Source organism: Heterocephalus glaber, unplaced genomic scaffold (assembly GCF_053883595.1).
Source record: "Heterocephalus glaber isolate CG9 unplaced genomic scaffold, H.glaber_assembly_v1.0 deba00000470, whole genome shotgun sequence".
Taxonomy (NCBI): Eukaryota; Metazoa; Chordata; class Mammalia; order Rodentia; family Bathyergidae; genus Heterocephalus; species Heterocephalus glaber.
Genome location: NW_028258145.1, coordinates 28,771,324 through 28,791,657, shown reverse-complemented (window position 1 = coordinate 28,791,657; position 20,334 = coordinate 28,771,324). Strand labels below are relative to the sequence as shown.

At 48.1% G+C, this 20,334-nt stretch overlaps 1 protein-coding gene across 5 annotated transcripts in view; it reads left to right on the top strand.

Annotated features, from left to right (window-relative positions):
• Tet3 (tet methylcytosine dioxygenase 3) overlaps window positions 1-20,334 on the top strand; it is a 127,674-nt gene that overhangs the window by 1,694 nt on the left and 105,646 nt on the right. For 3 of the 5 annotated variants that reach the window (XM_021258298.2, XM_021258299.2, XM_087204333.1), the window contains one exon: window positions 13,239-13,295. In XM_021258298.2, the coding sequence (XP_021113957.2) occupies window positions 13,239-13,295 (57 nt within the window). Of the gene's footprint in view, window positions 1-12,761; window positions 12,898-13,238; window positions 13,296-20,334 lie in introns of those variants that run through there. The other 2 variants (XM_087204332.1, XM_021258300.2) reach the window with 1 other exon arrangement.

The window sequence follows — 20,334 nt, the reverse complement described above, 5'->3', positions numbered from 1 at the left end:
AAAAGACTCATCCAGTTAAGCTCATTCTCCCACTTCTGGTCTCTTGGTCCAACTTTGAGTGGGCCTATGAATAGGACTGTAACTGACATTGGAAGCTGTAGTGGCCACTTTGTGGGGCTGACAGTTTGTATGGGATTAAGTGGGTCACAGAGTGTGCTGAGGTAGCCCCCACATCTTGGATTTTGCATTTGATGCAAGACAGTGATGCCTAGCTAAATACCTAGAAGTTTCTTGTCCTGCTTGAAGCTTTAGATACTGTATTTCAAGGTAACAATAATGTTTGGGTGACATGAGCAGTGATGGTATCAGGTAAGGGATGGAGGCGGAAGATAGGCTTAGAGAGAAAGCTCTGGAACAACAGGGTGATTTTATTCTTTCTTCATGGGAGTGGGGATGTTTCCTAAACCTTTGCTTGGGTGCTGTCCTTTTCTCTTAGATGGCAAGAGCCAGGTGAAACTGCTTGGGAATTTAATGAGAAACAAGGGGGTTGGGTTCCTGTGTGGTACTGAGTATTTCTTGAGGCCAAAGACTTTTTAAAAAATCTGTTCAGAAACTAGCACAATCATGACTTGGCAGGTAGTAGGCACCAAGATATTAATTCATGAATGAACGATGTACTTTTGAGATACTGTCAGCCCCAAGAAGTACTCTCTTTATTTGGGGTTGAGGAGGGAAGGAGTAGTTGGGATGAGAGCACCGGGGTTAGGCGACAAATGGAGGGGTTGTGACCCTGCATTGTGACACTTTCCATTCTGCTGGCTTGAGGTTGGTTGCAGCCACGACAGCAGAGTTAGGGACAAGTCAAGTTGAGCAGTTTAGGCGGAGTGGTGTAGCGGCTGAGGTTGCTCCAGGCCGTGGAACTGGCGCTGGACAGAGACAGAGGCCTGTGCTATCTCTGGGGCTCCACTGGCTGCCACTGATTTAAGAGTGCAGACAACTCAGGTCTCTCTGGGCCTGCATTTTCCTTGGGGAAATGGAGGAGGTGTGCTTGATGGCCTTTGAAGCCTCAAGCTGGGCAGGGAGCCACTGTGTTTCTGAGGGCTGGGGCACCTGTGGCTGTGATGGGCTGGTGGCGTGCACTCAGGATTTCCCTCACCGCTGAGTGCAGAGCTGTGCTGGGAGCTGGTGAGGCTGTGATCCCTTGGCTAGGAAAAAGACCCAAACATTGGGGGCAGGGAAGTGGGTGTTGCGGGGATGTTTCTGTTCCTTCTCACCTTCTCTTGTCCACTGCGTGTCATGACCTGGGGACCCCGGCTCAGAGCCCTGATTACCCTGTCTCTGGTAAAGCAGACATCTAGAGCACATCTACAGCTCCCCACCCCAGAGACAGTGTCCAGTCCCTTTATGTTGCTGATATTGGGAGGGAGGGAGAGTCAGCATCCTGCTGGCCCAGTGCCCTGTAGGTCCTCTTTGAAAGGGGGTGGCATCAGGTATAGGCTTCAGTTCTGGGCATGAGGTCTGGTGTTTTGGTGTAAGGAGAACCTGCCTAGTGTATTTTGTAAAGCTTGATTTCCTTGGCTTGTTTCCTTCTAGTGCTTATTTTCTTCCTTGATCACTGTATCTCACTCCATTCCATCCCATAACCAAACCTGAGAGGTGAGGAGGATACGCTTTGTGGGCTGGAGATTCTTGGAACCATTGGCCTTCGTGAATGATGTGAAGTGCTTCTTTTGGCAATGATGGGCATACCTGAATGAGAGGGCCTGGGAGTGACGCCAGGGCCTTGTCATCCTTGCTAGCCTAGGCTGCTGGGTGGTCATGGTGAAGATACCTTGCATCTGGGTTGGCTGAAGCTTATAGGCCAAGCTGCTGAGAGATGTCTGCACAGCCACTTTGCTGTGGCTGGCTATCTCTCCAGGCCCCTGCAATCAGGTAAAACCTGACTTCATGGCTGGAGTCACCCTAAGACAGAGGGTCCAGTTCCTGGAGAAAGGGCAGTGGGGACAGTGAAGTGAGTTTTTTCTTAAAGGTAACTTTTGTTGACTTAAAGAGTACTACTTTGTTCTGAAGAGAAATATTTTCTGCTTCTCAGTATTTAAAATGTTTTTTTCTTTTATGAAGTGAAGATGTATATAGAAAGATCAAAATTTTAAAAATTTTTCTGTGGTACAATACAAAATGGTAACTAGTGGCTCACTCCACGTTTTTTTTAAATTTTCTTATTGGTCTGTGAAGGCTGAAAACCTGGGAACAACTGCTCAGGCAACATCATGTTTAATGGGCATATCTCTGGCACAGTCTCAGAGCTGAGAGACTCTACCTAAGCTAAGTGTTTACCAGCCCCAGGGGACCACTGGGAGCCTAACCAGTAGATCTAGCAGCAAAAAGCGGAAAGAACTCCTCCTATGACTGGGAAGGTCATTAATGTTCTTCAGGAGGGGCAGGAGCGTCAGAAATCAGACTATCTGCTTGCATCTCAGATCCCTGGCATTTCCTTCACTCTGTTAGAGTGGTGCTTTTCCTCTTTCCTTCTTGGCTTCAATTCTCTCAGCTGCATTTGGGGCTTCCTTTGAGCTGCCTGACAGCTGTTTTGTATCATATAAGGGTGGATGCTTATCTTGGGTTTACTGTCTCCCAGCTCATTCTTTCTCCCAGTGGGCTTTGTAGATGGTGCTAAAGAACTCCTCTACTGAGAAATGTGGTTCAGCATTTTAAGACTAGAGACAGCTCCCCAGGGATGAGTGACTACTGTGGATGCAAACTTGAAGTTGGGGAAGTTGGTAGAATCTGTAAATAACAAACCTGAAGGGGTTCATTTCTGTACCATAGTCTTCCTAGTTCCGGGAAGGATTTAGATCCTAGGCTGATGCCAGAGGTTTTTTGATTAACATTTTTTACCAGAGTGGTGGCTTTGTAACATAATGAAGACAGCTGATTTGAAAAGTTAATCGTTAATTTCTTGAGAATCTGTTTTCTCAATTGAAAGATAAGGGCAACCCTTCTTTGCAGGGTTGCTGTAAGAACTGAATGAGATAAAAGTATGTATAATGTCTGGTACATAGTAGGTAACCAGTGCACTGTGACAGAACATTCCTAGAACAGTCTTTATGCATAAACAATGATGCATTTGTCTGAGTTGGAAACATGCAATACAAATTAAATGTTTATCCCAAGACATCCCCTGCTTGCTCAAAGAACTGTGGGGCAGAATGTTGAGGTGGGGGTTGGGGGCAAGGAGTCACCATAGTCCTGAGCATGACTGAAAAATTACTCATAGATGAGGGATATAAAAGCTTAATTGAGGTAGGAAAATGATCATTTATGAAAAAAATCTTCATAGAAAAATGTATCCATCAGTTTAGGAGCATGACAGAACATTATGGGTGAAAATTAGAGAAATAAAAAGATGTATGATTTGGGAACACTTTTTAGCCCTTATCCATGTGAAATACATCTGTCATATTTGAGACAAGAAACATTGGAAGTGGTGGTGTTTCAACACTATCAGAACCTCTGATGAATTCTTGCCCAGCCTGCTTGGTAGCTTGGTCCTTCTGAAGATACAGGGAGGCTGTGAGGAGAGATGCTCTCAGGAACAAAGGGAAATTGGTGAAGTAGAAGTGAGGAAAATCTTTAGAGAAAGACACTGTTTGGGTATTTGTGAAGGCTGGGCAAGAAGTGTTTACTGTAGACTTTAGAAAATTATTGTTCAAAGGCAAGCAGTTTTTAACCCCCATAACCACAGACTCTAAAAGGGAGGTCAGCTGGAGGCATAGAATTGCTTTTTTAAAAGGAAATGCTGATAGAACAGTCATGAATGTTGTTAGGCTAAGAAGAGAGGTGGTGACACTGAGGAAGGACTGAACCATCAGTGTAGCTGCATGGGCTGCTGTCTCCAGTAAGTGCTGATGGTACAAGGCCATGCTCATTGGGGTCTGTGGCACTGAAAACAGATTCAGGAGTGGTCTGAGATCCTCATAGGCATGTCAGGAAGCCCAGTGATCAAAATGTGCTGAGTCTGGTTGAAAATGCTCTTGATAACAAATCTTGTGCATTTTCCTAGCAAGAATGTGAAGGAAGAGGTAGGCTAACAACTTTGAGAGTATAACTAGGGACAGAGAGCCACCACTGGGTCCTGGCCTTGCTAGAAGGTATAAATTGGGGAGAAGGGAGCCAGTCAGCTGATCTGCCAGAGCCCCTTGCTCCCTACTAAATACCTTCACATATGCTCACAGAATCACAATCTACAGAATTATGGTGAGCAAAGGAAGGCCCAAAGGGCCCAGGGATTTAGCTCAGTGGTTTCGTCGCCTGCTGTGCAAGCGCAAGGACTCAAGTTCAATCCCTGGTACCAAAAAAAAAAAAAAAAAAAGGCCCAAAGACCAGAGCCTAGCAAAAAGTCCAATTTTTCAGAGATTTGGTAAATTACAAACATCTTTTCCCCCATATATATATGTGTGTGTGTGTGTTTGATAGTTTTAGAACTAGACTATTCTATTCTAAAGCCATCATTGTTAAAAAGGAGGTTGTGAAACTTTAGAAAGGCAAGTGGTGAATTGTGGGAGTCCCTGTGGTTCTTTAGGAAGCAGCCCAGAGAAGCTGAGATCTGGATTTTTGAAAAGAAATGATGGTATCTCTTACCAGTTTCTTGGACAGATCAGAGACCCAGTGTTTGACATAAAGTCTTCCAGAAGGAGGGCATTGATCTGCTTTATTTCAATCTTTTATTAACCATTTAGATTAGAGGATCACCTGGGAGAATTAAAATCAGTGCCTGGGTCCTACCTCTCAGGGATTCTGATTTAATTGGTTTGGGGTGGACCCAACTGGACTGAGGGTCTGTAGGTGTATCTGATGTGTAGCTAGCATGGAGACACCCTGGTGCAGATGAGAGACTGAGCTTCTGGGCTTCTGCCTGTACTCTTCTGCTGCCGATTGCTCACCTGAGTCCCAGGGCACCCAAATGGTTCACAGCCACTTTCATTTTGCTACTCACTGGGCCAGCAGCATCAGGGTCACCTGGGACAGTTAGAAATACAGTCTCTGGCCCCATCCTAGATTTTCTCAATCAAAATCTGTACTTCAACAAGATCCCCAGGTGATTTGTATTCCATAAGAATTTGAGGAGCTGCTCAGTATGACTTCTAGACTAGGGGAAGGGCGTGTGACACAAGAAGGGGAAGAAATAAGTGATGAGCAGACAAAGAATTCTGTTGCTGACCAGGATAAAGAGGATAACTCAACCCATTTCTTCACCCTGTAAACCAGGGAGGTAAGAAACTCTTTGAGATTTACTTCATATTTATTCTTGCACTTCTGGAGTCTTTTAGTTTTGAGTTACCAGTAGCACCCTTTAAGAACTTTTCTGCCTGTATTGTGTGTTCTGAGAACAGTAAGGAAAGCTCTCAGATGTTTGCTGCTCAGCAATCTGATTCAGGACCTTGGAGCCCCACAAAAATGGTAGATGGTAGTGATTGTGCAGAGGAGGGCTGTGTCTGAAATCTTGAGCTCCACGGAAGGGTCTGGAGGGTTATGGGACAGAAGGGATATGTGTCAGATCTGTGAGTGTGTGCTTGTTGTATAGATGCAGCTATTAATTTGAATGATGGAACTTTGGGACTAAGGAGATTGTGGCAGCCTAAACAGTCCTAGCCAGACTTGATGGGATTTAACCAGGATAAATGCAAAGTCTTAAACTTCTTTAAAAAAAAAAAAGAAGCTAGGCATGGTGGAATATGTCTGTAATCGCAGCATTCTGGGGAAGTTGAGACAGCAGGGTTTTAAGTTTGAGTTTGTGTCTCAAAGTACATACATACATACATACATACATATGAAAAGAATTGCACAAGGAAGGAGCCCTGGTTTCCTAGCAGGTAGAAAGAGTTGAAACTCTAAGCAGTGTTGATCGCCTATCCTGAGATCTCTTGGAGTGGTCACATGCAGGGCAATTCAAGGAAACAGGGCTGTTCAGCTTGCAAATGAGTAGAGGAATACAGGCTAAGGAGAGCCTTGTGAGGAAGAGGGAATCACCTCCATGTGGAGTACACAGAACTTTTATTAGTGGGTGAAAGCTGCAATCAGACTGACTGAACCCATGTCAGAAGGGTGTCTTAACATTTTATAGCTGTTCCTACATTGAGGAGCTAGCCCTCAGAGGTACTGTGTTTCCTGTGCTTGCATGTATCTGGGTAGAGGCTGAGTGGTAGCTGGCAGGGATGTTAATATAAGGATATCCTCTATCACTTTGTGAGGTCTTGCTAGTACTATGTAAAGTACAATGTCAGGTCTGTTGACCTTTTGTGTGTGTGTGTGTGTGCTGGGGATGGAACCCAGAGACCTCCATCATGTTAGGCAAATGCTCTACCATTGAGATGCACCCCAGACCTAGACTTAATCTTACACTTAGACCTAATCTCAGGCCTGGTTTAGGGTAAAGCTTGTGAACTTTGTAAAAGTTTCAGACAGGAGTATATTTTCTCAAAAGGAGTGGGTCTATAGTTTTTAGCAGCTTTAAAAAAATATGCATGACCTCCTCAGATTTAAAAAGCATGTTCAACCTGAGCTGTCCACTATGATAGCTGTCCACCACAAGTGGCTATTTAAATTTAAGTTAATTAAAATTACACTTAATAACTCAGTCACAGTAGCTGCCTTTCAAATACCAAATAGCCACAAATGGCTAGTGGCTCATGTTGTGCAGATAAAAAACATTCTTATCACCACAGGGTTTTATTGGGCAGTGCCATGAGCTACATGTTGCATGTCCCAGTGTAGTCCCTGGCCTCTTTCTGTATTGGGGAAATAGCTGTCTGGGTTGGCTGTTCTCAGATGGATTACTTTGGTTTAGGATGATGGCCCCTTCTCCAGGGAAAGTAGAGAGGTCTGTGGAGGGGGACAGTACTTTAGGGTTGATGTAGGACTCTGCCTGAGTGCATCTGTGTATGGCTGAGGCTGCTGCCACGCTTGGAGTGCTTAAATCCCTTGGTGGCCTTATCTCCTGTCACTTGAATAAGAAATCCAGTAACCTGTGTTTTTATTAATCACTAAGAGGGGGTGAAAAGCAAGCCAGCAGTTCAGTGTAGGATAACTTGGTGGGCTTTCAGGGGACCACAGGTTTGGAGGTTGCTTGATTGCTTTAAGTAGCACAAGCAGCAGTCCCAGGCACACTCAGGTGACTTTTGTTGGCATGCTGCCTATGACTTGTACAAGTTCCAACTCCCTTGTGTCCCATCTCCAAGCCCACCTTGGGAGTTAGTGGACAAATAACACATCTCCCACTGCTGTTAGAGCATCAGCCCTAGGTTCTTATATTGGGATGGGAGTTTCATTGGATGAAGTCATCTGAGGGCATTGGCCAAACTGTGGGTTTCCCCACATAGCACATTGCCTCTCCTGATTACTGCCAGGGGAAACCTCAGGAAGGGAGTGTGGGAAAATTGGGTCAAAAACAATTGACAGAGTACTCGATTAGAGTTCATTCCACTTATGAACCATTCTTGTTGGGAGGACTTTGGGCTGCTCTCCTATCTTTAAAATTTTATTGCCTGCCAATCAGAGTAAGCTCTGGGTGCCCATGTTCCTTCAGTGATGCTGGAAATGATTCTGGAGGCCCAGGAGCAAAAAATGGCAGATTCTTCCTGTGAGGGCTGGGTCCTGTCTGTGGTGTTCATGCTGCAGGGTGGGGTAGAAAGCAGTGAATACTTGGGAGATGGTGGGAGGAGAAGAGCTGGTGCTGGAGGACCAGGAAGAAATTTACGTTGCTGGTATGTTTCCTGGGCCCCAGAACCTCCAGTGATCCTTGATTGAAGGAAGGCAGCTCCTCTCCCTCGTGTGCTTCAGTTTCCAGAGACAGGGAATTATCTGCTTTGACCTGTAGACATGCAGGTTGCCTTCCTAGCCCACTGAACAAGCCTCGCCTGGCACTGGGTTTGGGCAAAGCTTTGCTCAGAACCTGAGCAAGGAGTGAGGGGGAGGCATCATTAACTCTGTCCTTAATGAGCTCGAGGTCTAGGGAAGGAGACAGTGTGGAAACAAATAATTATGCCACATTCTGGTAGGGCTATAAGGGAGGGATGCCTTGAGGGCAGAGATGAGCCTTCTTTACCTCTGCACCCTTTGCAGCCCAATGAGGAGAGGAAGGAACATATCTTGAGAGTTTTAGCATAGGAACCTGTAAAGGATGAGGAGAGTGGTGCTTCCCTGGAATGCTCAGGTTGGCGGCAGGGTTGGAGAAGGATAGACAGGTGGCTGGGCACATCTGAGGGTGTTCATGGATCCTAGAACTGGAAGGTTAGATGCTCTGTGTTAATTCTTCTTGTAAGTCTTCCTTTGAGACTGCCTCCAGGTTTCTAAACACCCCAGCATTATTGCTTCTTGGCCTCTTGGCTAAGATCAAGTGTAAACTCCCCCAGCATTTGTGTCCTGCCTTCTCTATGGTGTTGTATGGTCCTTTGTTGTGTGTTTAGGTATAACATTTGGTAGTCCACAGCTGCTGAATTTGCAATAAAGAGACCTTGACAGGGCTCATAGAATATACCCTCCAAGCATCTAGGAGGGCAGGTGGGTTGGGGCAGAGTGTGGCCATGTCAGAGAGTGGATGGCTGTCAGAGGCTGGGTGCATTCTGCCTGTTTTGTGGAAGTGAGAAGGTGGAATTAGCTGCTTTTCGACTGGTTTCCCTCAGATATCACTGGATGCCTTGGTTCAGTCTGAATCTGCTGCATCTTCAAGGAGAGGCATCTTTTTTCTTCTGTTATTGCTGCTGCTCCTCCCTGGCTTCCTCCTCCCTGTGATTGCAGTTGACACAGACTTCCGCTGCCAAAGCTAATTGTGAGGCCTGATCAGTGAATGAAGGCAAAAGCAGTTCCCATGACAACTGCAAAGAGTTTCAAATATGAGGAATGATGTGTGTGATGGGCTGCAATTACTTGGGTGGAAATTGATGCGTGGACACCAGGGACTTCAAACATAGGCTCTGAAGGTAGAGGGGCTGTTAGGTTTCTTTGGCAGGATCCTTTGTGTGATAGAGAGGGAAGGAGGTCACAGACTTCCCTCACAGTGGCTTCTGAGTACCTTCAGGATGTGAAACATTGGGCAAAACCCCCAGGGTACTTTGGAAAGGCACTGGGGCTTTGGAGAGGCACAGCTCTAGCCTGTTTGGGGGACAGGACACAGACAAATTCCAAGCATCAAATGAGAAAGGTTAGAAGTGCTATAGGCTGGCAGAGGGCTGGGTTACCTAAGGCGGCTTCCTGGAAGCAGGGCTAGAACCAGGTTTGAAGGAATCTCTGTGGAGGGTGGCCTTATTCAGGACACAGTCATAGCAAGGGAAAGAAGCTTGTTTCTCTGTATCCCCTGCCAGCTCTAAAGAGGTAGGTGGATTTGAAAATCATAGACCTACGGATGAGCTCTGACTGTACCACTACAAATGAGGGCTAGTGAGTCCTGCACATTTTCTAGCTTTGTGACCTTGGGTAAGGTGCTTAGCCTCTCTGTATCCCAGGTTCTCCATCAGTAGGATGGGCATGAATAACTCCTGTCTCATTGGTTTGTTTTGAAGGTTAAATAAGAGTCTGTATATTGTGCCTCCAAAATATGGGGTCTCCATGGGGTATTTGATTGCTGCTCTTACAACTCTCCCTGTCCCCCCAGTATGTGTCTGGAGATGTTCACATTGCCTGGTCTTTGAGTGGAGTTTCACCCATGGGTGTCCATGTTCCTGAGATTCTTGGTATGTCCTGAAAGTGGGTGAAGCCATTTGCCTCTGCCGAGTGTGGAGGTCTACGAACCCACCCTTCTGTGGTGGGAGTGCAGAGGTGTCCCATGTACCTCTAGGCTTGTCACTGAACCCTCAAATGTAGGAAGAAGGGCATATAGAGATAGTCAGGTGTGTAGTGAAGTTTCCTGGCTGGAGGCAGTGGCCCTGGCATGCACCACTGTAACTGTCTTGAACCTTTGGATGCCAGGTTCCTCAGTAGAGGGAAGGAGGCCAGGATGGAATGAGTATGGGAGGTAGACTGCCTCAGGCAGGATGGGAACCTGCTGCTGGGGTAGGCATAGGGATATGGTTTGAACAGGCAGTTGGGGTGAGATTGTGGTTCTGTGGTTTCTGCAAGCTGGTGATGAAGGCATGTGCTGGCTGAACAGATCTGGGATTCAGCTGCAGTTCACTTATGACAGGTCATGCCCTTCCAGGTGAGCATATGTCCCCCTGGCTCCTTGGGGACCTCAGTGAGAAGACCACCCAGAAAAGGGACCTCTCCATCTCAGTGCCCAGCCCCCTGCCTCTCCACCCTCTTCGCATAGAAACTCAGCTCAGCACATTCCAGCTCCGCACAGAGCCTACTAAAGGGGGAAGCCAGGGCCCCTGCCTACATGGGGAAGACTGCCATGTAAATAAATAACTGTGCTTTGTTGTGACTAGTGCCCTAGAGAAAGCAGTACACTGCTCTCTGAGGACACTGGAGGAGCCTGGGCCACTCATGCAGACTTGATGACTGAGAAACTGGCAGAGGGAAGGCACTATTTGCATTAAGCCTTGTCCCACCGTTTTTTAGGAGTAGGAGGGGCACCCAGGCAGAAGGAGCAGCATTGAGAAGGCTCCAAGTATGAAAACATTACTATTCTCAGATCTGTAGCTTAAAGGGAAGTTTGAGTAACCCCAGTTCTTTTTGCATCTCTCTGGAGTTGGCAGGGGGTTGGGAGAGAGGGAGTGTTAAGAGAACCGGAATGAGAGAGGCCTGGGTTTGAATTCCAGCCCACCACTCACCAGCTGTGTTGACAGTAAGTAACTTCTTGCATCTCTAAGCCCCTCCATTTCCCTGTAATAGACAAGGTTGTGTGTGGAGCAAGTCAAATGAGATGATCCTACAATGCGGTTGGCGTAAAGCCTGGTATGTATCAGGGGCTTGATAAACTGTAGCAGCCGTAACAGCAACAGTATTAATTGATACAGTCCAAGAAGTGATAGTCTCTTTTATCCACCAGAAGACTATGTGTGGAATAAAGGGGTGGGGGCAGGGTTTTAGAGACCAGGATTAAGAAGGGGCTCTACTTGGGCTGCTCAAAGTAAGAGTTAAGAGGCATAAAAGCCCAGTTTTCCACCCAAAGCCATGGTTTGAGACATTGTTCTTTACTCTTCCTTATAAACTGTTTCCCTTCTTACTTGTGAGGAGACCAGTTGGGCTGCCTTTTGTCCCCAGGGGAAGACAGATGTGGCCCCTGGTGCCTCCTGGAGTCTCCTCACCAGAGGCCAGTTTGCTGTCTCTCCTAAGGCAGCTCATTCTGTTTGGAGTACCCCCTTGGGGCCCGGGGTAGTTGGGGGGAGGACAGCAATTAGGCATCTGTGGTGGAGCGAATCACTGGCTCGGGGTTGTCATGCATCAATCTAGCCCTATGAGTCACTTCTCTCTGGCCTCAGCTTACTCATCTGTGAGATGAGAAATAGCACCCAGTGAGCTCTTCCCAGAAGTGAAGAGTGCTGGTAGCTAGCAACAGGCAGAGTGGCAAACAGCGTGCTGCGTTTCTTCATGCGAGCTTCACAACTATATGAAGTAGCTGCTAGCTCTATCTTACAGATGAGCCAAGAGAGGCTAAGAAAGGTGAGTTAACACTGGCCAGGTACTGGACAGCAGCTGGAGGCAGGATGATAAGCCCTTCCTCCTCTCCTCCTTCCTCCCGCCTTCCTTCTCCTTCAGTGTGCTGGAGCCTGGGATCAAAGTCAGAATTGTGGGTTCTGGAGTAAGTGGGATGTAGACACTGCGATGTTCAGATGCTGGGAGGGGATGGGGCAGAAAAAGAATTGAATCCAAGAGTGGACTGCAGGGCTGTCTTTTTTTTTCTTCTCTGTTCTTGCCCATCCTGCCTGCCCTTCAGTTATAGGGCATTGTAGCCTTCAGAGGCTTTGACTGGAAGAGCTTTAGGGGTCTGGGCCACTAACCTGTCTCTTCACCTTCTGGATATGCAAATCCCTGAGGCCTGGGGGGATTCCTGGGGGGGGTACTTCGGAGAGAGGAAAACCCTGGTGAAGTGGGTAAGTTCTTGCAGCAGCATTGAGTGATCCTAGTTAGAATAAAGTGGGCGTTTGAGCGTCCCCAGAGAACACAGCTGACTTGGGGAGGCTGGGTCACAGGCATTGTGGGCTTCCAGAAGCAGCCTATTTTTTTTTTTTTTAATCTTTTTGATGGTACCGGGGATCGAACTCAGGACTTTGTGCTTGTGAGGCAGCCGAGGTGCCACTGAGCTGAATCCCCAGCCCAGCAGCCTGTTTTCTGAGGTGGGTACTAAAGGGCAGGGGAAGCAAAAATACAGAATGGTTTTTAGAGTCCACAAACCTTACATGGAGTTACGGCTTTGCTATGTTCTAGCTGTGTCACCTTGGGTAAGTTACTTCACTTGTCTGCCTTGTTTCCTTATCTGCAAAATGGAGTAAAGGTCCGTGCCACCTCGGCTTTTTCTTCTTGGAGGACTGAAGGCTGTTGAGACTCATACTCTTGTGTCCTAGCGGCTGCCAGGATAAGGCTGGCTAGAGAGTGGCGGAGGTGGGAATCCCACCAGCTCCTGCCCTACCCTAGGCGCAGTCTGTCATCTTTGACCCTGGAGGCACAGAGGACGCCTTCTCCCTGTGTCCTTCAGGGTGGCCTCGGGAGGAGACGGGGTGCCCCAGGATCCCCATGCTGTTACAGTGCATCGGCAGGCCTGGGAAGCAGCCTTAGCGGCTCCGTGCGCCCTAGCGGCGCCCCCACCTCCCGGCTGGGCCGGTCCACCGGCGGGGGCAGGGCCGGCCGCAGGATTGGCTGGCGCGCGCGCCGCCCCAGCCTCGCGCTGGGGGGGGGGGGCTGGCGGGGAGCGCACGGCAGCTGGCCGCCGCCGCCTCTGCAGTGCCTCCCTCTGTACGCTCCCTCCGGCGGGGATAATGGGAGGCCCGGCGGCGGCCGATACACCAGAGGAGGCCGGCAGAGGTAGCGCTCACAGGGCTAAGAGGGACGGGCAGGCCGGACGCTGGCGGGGGCGAGGGACCAGTGCCCTCTCGGATCTCGGGAGGGTTCAGAAAGGAGAAATGAAAACAGAAACACACAGGAAGGCGAAGGAGCCCATCGGCTCGGGTCTGGGCGGCAGCTGGAGGCAGGAAGATGGTCCCTGCTAGCCTTTCTTCCCGAGGCCCCTTCCCTCCTCTCCTTCCTCCTCCTCCTCCTCCTCTCTTCCTTCCTTCCCCTTCAGTGTGCTGGGGGTTGCTGCGGAAGGACTTTGCTTCTTTTCTGGTACCAGCCTGGCTCATCAGTCTCTTTGGCTTCTTTTGCAGGTGGAAATAAAGGCTGGTGAAGGAGCTGGGCCGTGGACGCAAGGGGCGGCTGTCAAGGTACCTCGTGTTGTGTGTGTGTGTGTGTGGTGGGGGTGAAGTATTTGACTGGATTGGATAAAAATAAAGGGTCTCCTCTGGTGATCCCTTAATCTCCCACTGTGTGTGTAGCAGCAGCTGAGGGGGAGGGGCGGTGGGAGTGTGGGCGGCCAATGAATTCTCAGGCCTGTGTGGGTTTTGTTTGGATTCTTTTTGCTTTCTCAGCTGGATGGTTTGGGTGCAGTCGGGGTTTGGTTTGTTGAACTCTTTTTCTTTTTCTTTTTTATTTTTAAAGACATGCAACCCACTCCCCACCCCTAGAAATCTCTGGAGAATGTCCCTGGCACTGTTAGTTTGCATCCAATCTGCAGAAATCCCGGGGGGTGTGGGGGGGTGGCAGAGAGGGGGAGGGGGATTTGCGCTCCTGACTCTGAAGCTGATAGGGTGTCATTAGTCATGCTGCTGTCACCATGGAGATGGCTGGAGAGGAGGTGGTGGGGGTGAGGATATTTTGGGTAGGGTGGGGGCTGATGCAACGTCATGACTGAGAAGCCTGCGGGCGTCTGCTGTTACTCTGTGTAGCTTGGTATCTGGGGGACTGGGAAGGGACTGTTCCCAGGTGTGTGGGAAGTAGAGAAGGAGTATTGAGCTTCTCAAGGTGGTTGACTGAAGGCGGGGGCAGGGGTATGTGGGGCACAGGAATGGAGAGTCTGGTTGGGTATCTGTCATTACTAGGAAACCACTGATAATCTTTTCAGTTTGGCAAGGACCAGATCTGTGTTTTCCTTGGGTGTTACCCCTGTTTTCAGGGCTGGGCCCCCAGTATGAGTTTGGGATTACTCAGCAGTATCCTCTACTGGCCCAGGGCAGAGGAAACAGTAGGAGACAGCGTGGTATGACTGTCTCTCAGGAAACAGAGGGACTTGGAAGACTAGGGGAACAGGTGGGCAGGGGCTGGCAGGTTGGGACTCTTCCTATCAGAAAGGAAGCTGGAAGAGCCTGGATGCTTGGGTAGCAGGTGGGTGAGCTGCTAGTATCCCCACATGCTCTTAGCCTCTCCTCCCTAGAAATTCTCCTCCCACTTCCTGGAAAAGCTGTGGGAAGCTCCTTGGAGGTGCTGGAAGTGGCATCCTGCCACTTCATTGTCTGAATGGGGACACTGGCAGGGTAGGGCTCTAGATCACATCATGGGATGAAGGCTCTTGAGCAAGGCTGCAGTGTGTATCAGGAGGGCAGGATGTTTCCTTGGCTTCCTCCCACAGAACTTGAGGCCAGAAAGTGCTTGTGGGAGAGCATGGATTTTGCTTCTGGAGCAGCTTCTGGGGGAAGGAGATGAGCCAGGTTGCACTGTCAGCTCCCAGGGGAGTTCACATGCTTTGATGAGGCTAGGAGCAGTGGGCAATCACCTGGGATGAGATTGGGGGAGGCCCTGAGGCAGGCAGAGGGTTGTGTATACCAGTGATGCCATGGGTGCAGAGGACAGAGCTGTGAGCTCACCTCGGCTCACTCATTCGCTCTCATTCGCTCTCACTCCCTCTCCAGAGAAAAATCCCCAGGTTTTACCTCTGCTTCCTCCCTTGGCTCTCTACTGTTTACTAGGAGTTTTAGTCACCTTCTGTGCTGTAGCAGGGCCATGGGCTCTGAGATAATGGAGTGGACCTGTCCCCACCTCTCCCCCACCTCTACCCTGACTGGGGAAAGCAGGACCAGGGGTCAGGGACAGATGGGCTCAGAGGGGGCAGGTCCCTCCTCTCTCTCTATCTCCAGCCTTTTCAGCAGCGCTTACTTCTCTGTTGAGGGCAGGCACTGGTGTTGGGTCTGTTTACTCCAAAAGCCCCCATCCTACCTTCCTCAGTGATGGCTGTCCTTGGTAGACCTGTTTCCTGTCCCTTCTTTTCAAGTCTTCTTTCTGCTCTTCTTTCCGGTTCTCCACCTTCAGTTCTGCTGGTCTGGGATAAGGCTGGTTTTCTGTAGACCTGCTGGAAGCTCCCAGACTTGTACCCAGTTCTTGTGGAGTACCTTCATAGGTATGTGGAAAAGGCTGCTTGAAAATCCACAGAAACCCTCCTTTTTCCCTCCTCAGTAAGTCTTAGCTGGCTGTGTTCTTACAGCTCTGAGGTTCTGTCTGTGCTTGTTTTTTTTATTTTCTGTCTGAGAATCATAGCTTCCTCAGCCTGGACACTGCCAGCAAGCACTCATTTATAAGCTTTCCATTCCTGGTCCTGCTTTTCCTGTACATAGGGTGTCTCAGGTGGGCAGTTGGGTGTGGTATCCCAACATACCCTGAATAAGGCAAGTTTGCCAAATCCTTTTCCATCATCAGATCATGGTATAAGATTAAGTGTTGGCTGGGAATGTAGCTCAGTGGCATAGCTCCTGCCTGGCAAGCGCAAGGTCCTGAGTTTGATCCCCGGTACCGAAAAAAAAAGATTAAGTGTCTGATGTGTGGGGCTGTTTTGAGATCATGTGAAGATGCTGAGACACAGGACAAAGGAGGTATCACCATCCATGTTCCCATGGGATGAGTACGGGAGAAATAAGCCCCATGGGTGAATAGTGTTGAGCAGCCAGAGGGAATATGCACGTCCCCTGTGTGTTAATTCTGTCAGGGATCAGGAATATCATGATGTACAGTTTGGGTGTACACAGTGCCTAGCACAGGCACAGAACTGAGCACGATTGAATATAAGTTGTCATTTTACTGTCGTGTCTACCCATGATACCCCAAGGTACAGGCCATTGCATACACTGTTGCCCAGGAGCTAGTACCCAGTGCCAGGAGCACCAGGCATCCTTGCTTTTGGGTTCCCACATCTCCCATACTTGCCCCATGGGAACACTCCATTGGCTAAGGATTTCTGGAAACTATTTTGGGATCATGTCCAGGATCTCTGCCTTCTGTCTCTCCTTTGACCACTGCAAAAATGCACTGTTGTCAAGAATCTCTGATCATCATATTTCCACATACTGTAGGTCACTCCTGCTACTTCTTTCTTGCTTGTGAAGGTCCAGAAGGATCCCTTTCTGAGGTCTGTTTACAAACAGCAGTGAACTTGGAAATATGGAGCAGGAAGGGAACCAATCAAGAGGATTTCAGAGTTGAGTTTGAGGATAGAGCAAGGGGAGAGGGCTTCCCTGTGCATGCTAAGAGCAGGAGTTAAATACCAGGGCTCAATTCCACCTCCTTGGTGAGTCTAGCCCTTTCTGATTGTTGAGGAAGAGAGCTTGGTGTGATAGCCAGAGTGAGCTGAACGGAGAGCCTTCCAGCTCAGGATGGTACAGGGGCCCCGAGGCTATGGTCAAGTTTCACCATGATGGCTCTGCATTCCTCATGCTGGGCTGGTGAGGAGTGCCTGGGTGCTGGGCTCCTCTAGCTGCAGATGGACATTTCTGCTAGAAATGAGCTTTGTGATCTTGCCAAATTCCCTCCCATACCCTGGAGGCTGCCACAAATGGTTGGGGGCGGGCAGAGAGGGTAGGGAGGGGCTTTGGTTTGGCTTAGCTTTTGGGTCTCCCAATCTTCTTAAGTCCTTTCTTTCCCACTCCTGACCTCTTGGGCTTTTGGCCTCATTTCCTCTCACACCCAGACATCTGGCAGTCAGCTGAGGACTCCCCTTGTTCCCAGCGTCTTTGCAGTTTCGGAGAAGGAAGTAGCTTTCTTATGGATTCCTTTAGAAAACCTTCAGGCAAACGGGGCACAGGGTGGCTGGAATGATTAAAACATAAAGATTATTGTTCTAACCAGGACTAAGACCCCACCCAATCTGCTTTATCTCCCTTTCTTCATCCCTTTGTTTTTCAACATTTAACGTGCATTACTGCTCAGTACAGTACTAGGTACAGAAAAATAGTAGAAATCATTATTTGAATCTCACAAAGAGTTGGAAGAGATGACTTAATTACCTAAAATCATAACTAACTTTTTTTTTTTTTTTTTAAGACAGGGTCTCGCTTGGTAGTTTAGGCTGACCTTGAACTCACTATATAGTCAAGGCTGGTCTAGAATTCATGGTGATTGTCCTGCTTCAGTGTCCCGAGTGCTGGCCATCAGGCCTGCTAAAATCATAACTCTTAAATAGGGAAATCAGCATTGCTACTTTTTGTTTTCATGCAGTAAAGACCTTTGATCTTGTGTTTTGGCCTATGAACTTGTACACAGAAGACAAAATCCCTCATATCATATACACCCAGGTCTTTAACTTTGCTTTTTTTTTTTGGTATCAGGAATCGGACTCAGGTCCTTGCACTCTTGAGGCAGGCGTTGGAACCACTGAGCTAAATCCCCAGCCTTTACCTTTGCTTTTTTTTGAGACAGTGTCTCGCCATGTCATTCAGACTAACCTTGAGTTCACTGTGCAGCCCAGGGTGGCCTTGAACTCACAGCAATCCTTCTGCCTCAGCCTCCTGAGTGTTGGGATTATAAGCATGTGCCACCATGCCCAGCCCTACCTTTGCTTTCTCTCTGGCTCCATAAACCTCAAGGGATATTGAAGGAAGAATCAACATACCAACCTTGTTTTCAAGAAGTTATTGTTTCCAAGAGCTAGGGGTGATGAGTCAGGATAGTGCTGTCAGAAGTGGACTTGCTGGGAAGGGAGCTTAGTTTTGTTCTATTTTGGCAGTACTGAGGATCAAACCCAAGACCTTGCCACAATGCTAGGCAAGTGCTCTACCACTGAGCTACATCCCCAGCCATTTTTGAATTTTATTTTGAGATAGGATCTCACTAAGTTACCCACACTGTCAAAATTGTGATCCTCCTGTCTTCAACCTTCCACATAGGTGGGATTATAGGTATGTGGCACCTTGCTTGGCAGGAACTTAATTTTGAAAGGAGAGCTTAGTTTGGGCTTTTAGGTATGTTGGCTTTGACATCTGGAAAAAGCTGGATGGAAATATTCTGCTTAAGCTGTGTATCCTAAACCTAAAATTGCTTTCAACTCATGTAAACTGCCAGTATCCCTTCCTGCTTCAGGGGCCTCTAGTGAAGCCCACTGGCTGAGAGGAAGGGGGCAAGAAACACAGTTGTCTAGTCTCTTTCCTCCCTATTTCCTCCTGCATTCCTACTCTTGACATTAGGCATGGAGAAGTCACTTAATGTCCACAGAGACCGAAGGAGGTTGTCTTCTAAAATTAGCTTTTTTCAAACTAAATCTGGGGAAGGAGCAGTTTTTGTTTTAATTTCCAAAACATTGCGGAACTGAAACATGGTCTTGTTTTGTACAGCTACCTCACAGCTCACAGGGTGTGTGGTTTTCCTCTTGAATTTGGTACCGTCCAAACTGGTCTGTGAGCCATTTGATAGGGCAAGTCCTGAGATCATGCTCTTGGGTGTCCTGGTGGCCTGAAATTGCTGGGAGCTCTAAAGGCTCCTGTGTTTGTTTTGGTGGGCTGGTGATGACCAGTTTATGTGCCGTACCCTGGGCAGCTCTGGTTTTGAACTTTGCTTCTGGGAGCACACAGGGGTCTCTGTCTTGCGATGCCTCCCCACCCTTGCTGGGCATGTCTTCCCTACTCTTCTGTACTGTCCATCAGGGAGATAGAGCCACTACTTGGAAGAATGGAGATCTTTCCCAGAAATTCTCTCTGAGATTTATTTGTATTCAAAAGATATACTTGTATTTCAACACACACACACACACACACACACACACACACACATACACATATATTTTGTTTTGTTTTGATTTTTAGACAAGGTCTAGCTGTGTAGTTCAGGCTGGCCTTGAATTCACTATGTAGCCCAGGTTGGCCTGGAACTCTTGTCAATACTCCTGCTTCAGCCTCCCTAGTACTGGGATTATAGGCGTGTGCCACCATGCCTGGCATTCACCTTCCATTGGTAAGGATGTCCTCTGCCTTTCCTTTCATCTCTGCAAGTCTAGAAGTCTGATGGCAGAACATTAGAACCTGAGGAGCCCCCTAAAGTACAGGACTGTGGGTGCAGATTGCATGACTTGGAAGAAGGAACAGTCACAGTGAGGCCAGGTCCCCTGTTAGATGCTGGTGTGGCCTTGGCCCTGCAAGAAACTAAAGCTATATTGGTATAGGCAAAGCATCTTGGCTTCCAAGCTCTTTCTGTTTGGAGACTCTTAATAACTTAAAATGTGGCCCCTTCCTTTGAGGGCTGATCATAAACTCTGCCCTGATTTATGTTTGGATAGACATCCAAATCTTTCTTTCTTTCTTTATTATTATTATTTTTTGGTATCGGGAATCGAACTTGGGTCCTTGCACTTGCGCAGCAGGCAGTGAAACCACTGAGCTAAATCCCTAGCCCTACATTCACATCTTTTTCACTGCTTGAGTTTAAGCATCTTGCCCTTATTTCTTTCAGCTGAAGATCTTTGGCTTTTTTGTTTGAGATGGTCAAGATTGGACAAAAAATAAAAATAGTAATTTCCTTCTATCGCAGCCTCCTCATGCTGTAGGAAAGGAGGGGTTAAGGGATGGGTAACACTGTCTTGCCACAAAAATATTCCTGAAGAGGTGAATATGCCAAGGATAGGAGGATTAGAGTCTAAGGAAATCCTGGTTACATCTGTGGCCTGGAACTCTTATGCCCTTGGTGTTTAAGTAATTGGATTTCTCAACCCCGCCTCCAAGCATTTTCTAGTGTAATCCTAACCTCATGAGCTTTGCAAGGAAACAAAGGCATTGAAAGGGTTTGTAACTTGTCCCTGACCATGAGCTCCTCAGCTTTGCTGCCTCTGTAGCATCCACTACCTACACCCCATCCCCAGGAGTCTGTTTTTCTAGCAGGCTGTAGGCTTTAGTTCCCAGCTCTGCTAAGCAGATGGAGTTTACAGAAGGTGATGTTTCCTGCCAGTCTACCTTCCTGTTCCTCAGGGAGGTTCCATCTCTGACTGCTGGTGACTGCAGAAGGGGAAGATCCAGGAAGGCCAGTAACACCTATCAGATGGGACTGGGGATTTAGCTCAGTGGTTTCACTGCCTGCTGTGCATGTGCAAGGACCCGAGTTCGATCCCTGGTACAAAAACAAAAAACAAAACAAAAAACAAAAAAAAACAACCGAGTAATACCTATCAGAAGTGCAGAG